Source organism: Lagenorhynchus albirostris, chromosome 20 (genome assembly GCF_949774975.1).
Source record: "Lagenorhynchus albirostris chromosome 20, mLagAlb1.1, whole genome shotgun sequence".
Lineage (NCBI taxonomy): Eukaryota > Metazoa > Chordata > Mammalia > Artiodactyla > Delphinidae > Lagenorhynchus > Lagenorhynchus albirostris.
Genome location: NC_083114.1, coordinates 1,016,198 through 1,022,197, shown reverse-complemented (window position 1 = coordinate 1,022,197; position 6,000 = coordinate 1,016,198). Strand labels below are relative to the sequence as shown.

At 60.9% G+C, this 6,000-nt stretch overlaps 1 protein-coding gene across 1 annotated transcript in view; it reads left to right on the top strand.

Moving 5' to 3' along the window:
• The first annotated feature begins 489 nt into the window (after positions 1-489).
• Positions 490-6,000, top strand: part of PEMT (phosphatidylethanolamine N-methyltransferase) — a 46,429-nt gene continuing 40,918 nt past the window's right edge. Inside the window, exon 1 of the mRNA XM_060135538.1 lies at positions 490-699. Coding sequence (XP_059991521.1) covers positions 541-699 — 159 coding nt within the window. The 5' untranslated portion in view covers positions 490-540. The remainder of the gene's footprint in view (positions 700-6,000) is intronic.

Genomic DNA, 6,000 nt, shown 5'->3' with positions numbered 1-6,000 from the left:
TTGCCATCCCAGCCCGCATCAAGCTATAATCCTTTATTGTGCTGCTCGGCTCTCATCTCCCAGGGGACAGTCAGGGCAGCCCCGGTGAGTGCTCGAGGGCCAGTGGAGGAGGGGTCGCAACCGCGGGGGGGGGGGGGGGCGGGAGCTGCGGGGTGTGCCCGCCCCCCGCCACAGGCAGCCTTAGGAGGGGCGGGGGGCCGAGCCGGCCAAAGTCCAGGTCCGCGGGGCTGCGCAGCGCGCTACTTAAACCTACGACCCGCCGCAGCCGGCCAAGGACAGGGACACCAGGTCAGTTGGCGGACCGAGTGGGGAGCCGGGGTCCGGGGTCCGGCGGGCGGGGGCCCAGCAGCCGCGTGGCCTACTCGGGACTGGCAGGCGCCGCAACGGGCGGCCCTGGGACTTGTAGTTCTCGGCTCCGCGAGAGGCCGGTGCGAGCCCGGGAGCGCGGCGCTGCGCGGGGACGGGGACTACATTTCCCAGAAAGCCGGGAAAGCGCGGTCACCGGGAAAGCGCCGCCTCCGGCGGCGCTTCCCGGGCGTGATGGGCCCGGTCCTGGCGGTTGGGGTCTGCCGCGAGGCCCGCGCTTGGTCCCTGCAAGGCGGCCCGCGGCCGATGGGGCCGGGCCGGGCGGGGCCCATGCGCAGCTCGGTGGCGGCGCCCGACTGCTGCGGGGGCCTCGGCAACTTGGACTTCAGGAAGGTACCGACCGCGCCGGCAGGCGGGCCAGGAGGGGGGTCGCTAGGGCTGCTGGGTCCGCGGCGGGCGGTGCCACCGCCTACGCCCGCGGGCGGTGCCGCCGTTACCAGGCAACGGGGGCGGGGCGGGGCCGCGGGTGCGTGCGTGTGAGTGCGAGTGCGCGTGTGCGCACCCGTAACCGCGCGTGGGAGTGCGTACACGTGTGCGCCTACGGGATCGCTAGGCTCCGGGGAGGAGGTGCCCCGAGCTGAGGCCGGAGGACAGGCCTCCTCCCGGGTGGACTGGCGGGGAGTTCGCGGCCTGCGGAGCCCCGCACGGGCCGGGCCGGGATGGGCCAGGCGGGACCTGGTTCTGAAGACCAGCCGGGCCCCTGGCCCCGGCCCTTAGAGTCTCCTCTGAGACAAGACGTTAACCTTTTCGGCGTCAGCCACTCCCCGTGGAGCTCCCAAGAGGTCCCTGCCCGAGGCCGCCTTTTGTGGTCCATTCATTGGTACAGCCGGTACCGATCGAGAGCAGGTGTCCACTGAAGAAAAACGCACAACCTAATGGTTGCGAGTTGTGTTCTGTTGGGGACCTTACTGAGGACTCTAGCCCAGGAAAGAGCCTCTCAGTAGCTCTGAGGGGGAGCCAGGATATATAGGAGTTTTTGCTGGAAGAAAACCCACATCGAACATCAAAAGATTACTGCTGAACACAAAAAAGCAGACATCTTGTACATGATTTTAGCACTTTTCTATTTGTGGGAAGATGCAAGAGTCTGGGCTCCTTGAAATTATTCCTCAGAACTGCATCTTAACTGCCTGGGGCCTGTCTCCTGTTTTTCTCCATCCTGAATCCCCCCTCAGGGTGCACTGTGGGGTTGGCAGCAGCAGCCGATGGCTTGATGGGGGGCGACTTCCCTTGTTTACCGGAATGGCAGGCGGCATTCTTTGTCGGCTCTCACTGACCATTCACTCCACTGAGGCTGGAAATTGAAAATTCTCTGCCGGAGATAAAACTGGTCAATGTTTTAGAAACTGGCTTGTGGGGAGGTGGGTTGAGATCCTGAGATAGCCAGTCCCTATCTGAGGAGCCCAAGGGGACCCTCGGCATTGCCTGGCTTGGGGTGGATGTTTCATGGGTGAGACCTACGGGGGAAGGATGGGGCACCATTAACTGGAGGTGGGGAAGCCTTCGGGGCTTCTGGTGGAAATCAAGGGGGCAGTGGGCCCCGCTGCAGGGTTAGGGTCCTGCCCTCAGGTCTAGGCAAGGCCTGTGTTCTAGACCTAGCAGCGGGGGAGGGGGAGATTTCCTGGGTGTTGGGGGGAGGGTCTTTTCTGCCCTTCTTCCCTTCCCTGTGGGGCTGTGCAGTTGGAGCGATCTGGGAACCTTTCAGGGGACAGGTCAGGGTGACCCTCGTTGGCTAACATTCCGTTTTTTCCACTGCAGCCCTTATTGGTACAGTTAAGCTTCCTGTTGCCAACAACGCTGAACGTTGCGTATTTGTCCTACTTGGCAGCCCTCCTCCCTCCTCAGTGAAAACCTCTGGTTTTGAGAGATGTCATCCTCGGGATGGTTTCTCTGCAGCTGGGCGTCTGAGCTGCATGATGGCAGCGGGTTGGCCCCACGCCGTCCCTTGGCGGTAATATGTCACGCTGAGAATCTAAACTCCTCTAGTAGCCACAGTTGAAAGAGTAAGGAATCGGTGAATCACTTTTGACAATATATTTGACCCAATACGTAAAATATGTCATTTCATCACGTGGCACCGCACGTCCTCAGCAGCCACACGTGTGCTGACGTGCAAGCATGGGCACGGTGCCCTTGACCACTAGCTCCTGGGCCTGCTCCAGCTGGTGCGGAATTTGGGCTTTGTTTTGAGCTTAGAAAGTCCCCCTTTGGGCTGAGGCGCGTCCCCGCTGCAGCCTCGTCGACCGAGGCTCTCCCTGCCCTGGACTCGGCCAGGCTCCTCAGCTGGGCAGCTGAGGGAAGCCCGCTGGCTGGTGGGCGATGGAGCCGGACTGAAGGGCTCCAGTGGGGCCTCGGAGTGCTGGCTTCTTTGGGAGCACAGGCTGCCAGGGCACAGTCGGGGGGCCCCTTTCATGCCCATTTCCAGATGGTTCTCCAGCCCTTGTGAGCGATGGGTGGTGTAGGTGTCAAGAGGGGCCCTTCAGTTACCTGCTCTGTGAGATGGGACCTTTGTCAGCTGTAAAGTGCGGCCCACCTGAGGGTGGGTGCTCTTCAGAAGGCAAGGCCGCTGTGTTCAGGCAGCGTCGAGACCATGCTGGGCGACAGGCCCCTTGGGCTGCACGGTCCCTGTTTGTGACTCATCTGTGACCATTTGGGAGGCAAATCCCAGGGGCAGGTAGGAGCTGCCTTCCGGGGCGAGATGTTTGCCTGCTGCACTGAGTTGTTTTTCAAACTCTTTTGGCGTTATCACATTAGTTAGAATAAACAGCAGGCCGTTTCTCTGGACGACTTACTGTGTGAAGTTCTCAAGGACATAATTTTTGTCTTCAGTGTTTTTGAGTCACAGTCCAGACCTTGGGCAAGTCACGTAAGCGGGCAGAACCTCGGTTTCTTCTCCTCTGTTGAGGTGATCGTGGGGCTTTACTCATCTGTCTGTCAGTATGGATGTTCTTTTCTTTTTTAAAACAAATATTTATTTATGTGTTTTGGCTGCGTTGGGTCTTAGTTGTGGCACGCGGGATCTTCGTTGAGGTATGTGGGATCTTTTGTTGTGGCACATGGGCTTCTCTCTCTAGTAGTGGCGTGCGGGCTTCTCTCTCTAATAGTGGTGTGTGGGCTCCAGAGCGCGTGGGCTCTGTAGTTTGCGGCACGCGGATGCTCTAGTTGAGGCATGCAAACACAGTAATTGTTGCGCGGGCTTTAGGTGCCCTGCGGCACGTGGGATCTTAGCTCCCTGGCCAGGGATCGAACCTGCATCCCCTGCATTGGAAGGCGGATTCTTTACCACCGGACCACCAGGGAAGTCCCTATTTGTGTTCTTTATTTTATTTTAATTTTTATTGTATTATATTGTATTTATTTATTTATTTTGGCTGCATTGGGTCTTCGTTGCTGCGCGTGGGCTTTCTCTAGTTGCGGCGAGCGGGGGGGGTACTTTTTGTTGCAGTGCGCGGGCTTCTCATGGCAGTGCCTTCTCTTGTTGCGGAGCACGGGCTCTAGGCGTGCGGGCTTCAGTAGTTGCGGCTCACGGGCTCTAGAGCGCAGGCTCGGTAGTTATGGCGCACGGGCTTAGTTGCTCCGCGGCATGTGGGATCTTCCCGGACCAGGGCTCGAACCCGTGTCCCCTGCATTGGCAGGCGGATTCTCAAGCGCTGCGCCCCCAGGGAAGCCCCCTACTTGTGGTCTTTAACAAGGACCTTTCTGACTGATCTCTAGTTTGATTCTGCTTTGGTTCAAGAACGTACACGCTTTTACTGTTTCTTTCTTTTTCTTATGTGCACTTGCGAGGGATGAGCCTCCTGCTGCTATGGGGGCTGGTGCTCTGGCCCACCTTGTCCTCACCGATTTTCTGCCTACCTGTTTTGGCTTCATGTGTTAGCCTCAGTGTTTTAGTCTGAAAAATGGGCACATCTCACAGGGTTGTGGGCGGACTCAGTCACAGAGTAATAAGTGAGCTTCCTGTATCATCTCACTTAATCCTCCTGATGGTCCCAGGAAGGAGGGGCCACCCCCGTCAAAGTTTACCCAGGTTCCCACAGGGCATCGGGCCCTGTCTCAGGACAGGCGCTGTCGCCTCTGCAAAGCCCTGTCCCAGGGCTCGGTCAGCTGGCTTCCTGTCACCACTGCCTTGGACACAGAACTGCGTCCTTAGGTAAATAGCCTTAGGCACCAGCGTAGGGGGGGGGCCTGTCCGGGGCCCCTGAGGGCGAATGTAGAGAGAGGTCTGCGGCTTACGGCTCCCGCAGAGGAGAGGAGGCCCCAGACCCACTCCCAGGAAGGGCCCACCTTGCCCCATGGACGCGGGACCCCACGGGCCCTCAGAGCCTCGCGGCACGTGGCCCAGGACAGGCTCATCGGAGGAAGAGTGTGAATAAACAGCTTCCTGGGAGGAGTCATGGATTCGGAACACCGGGGCAGCCGCTGGCCGCTGTCTGTATCGCAGGAAAGCAGAGCCTTCAGGTGGTCTCCAGTGCTGTCTCGCCCCCCCGTCCCAGCGTGTGGGCCGCACCCCTCGCTGGCTGTTCCTTAGGAAGGGAGCATTCTCCGAGGGCCCCTCCAGAGAGCATGTCTGAGCGCTGGCATCAGGCGCACAGGGAGCACCCTCTGCCCCTTGTATCCTGGCACCTGTGTTCCCCTCTCGTCCCCCTGGGCGGAGATGGGTCATGGAGCTTCCTGTGGTCCGTCCCGGAGGGTGAGGGGGAGCCCCCAGCCCAGCCTGGATTATCCGCTGCCCAGAGACCTTCTTCTGCCTGGTGCCCCGCCATGGGGTCGTGGCCGCTCCTTCTTGTATGCGCCAGGCTCGGGGCTTGCAGCAGAAGTTTCCCGGTGAATGTCTCCTGAATCACCGAGAAGGCCCGGAGACGGAGGGTCCAGCTGGAGGCCCGCCCCGCTGCCCCCACCCCGTCCCCTTCCCCCGGCAGTGAGCGGTACGTGGGTCCCAGCTGCGGTCGATGTGACTTTGATTCCCTGGGCCCCTGCTGTTTGTTTGGATGTCACAATGTGACCCTGGGTGCTGTTGACCCTCGCACGGTGAGCGGCACGGGCTCTAGCCGCTGAGCCCCTCGCGGGAGCGCTGCCCGGGCAGCGGTAGGTAGCCCATCTCCTCTCTGTTCCAGCGCCAGGGCTCCGCGGCCCGTGACCCTGGAGCCAGAGGGGGGCTCCGTTGTTAGGGTTACCGGGAGCAGAAGGCCAGGACTTCCGCTGCTTTAATCAGGTTGGGCAGAGGGTGGGTGGGCCCCGGTGGGCCCCTCCCCTTAGTCGAGGTGGCCCACAGGGGTACAGGGTGACAGGACGGGGGTCTGGGACCCTCCTGCTCTGCTCTTGCCTGACCCGGGAGGGCACCCTTTCCAGCGGGTTTTGGGGGTGACAGCAACCAGGACGGGACCTGCAGGCCTCTGGAGCGGGAAGCCAGGAGGGGGCCCTCTGCTGCCACCTGACTTGTCCGTCATTCTTTCCTGCTCGGTGGGCCTTTCTCTGGGCAACGCAAATCCCCCCTCAAGGTGACCGGATACTTCCTGGATGAGAGGTTGACCGAGGGCCCTGGGACCTGGGCGGGGGCCGAGGTTCCAGTTTTGACCAGTTCAGCCCTAACAGGGAGCCCAGGCCGGATGTCTGCTGCTGGCCACCTCAGCCAGT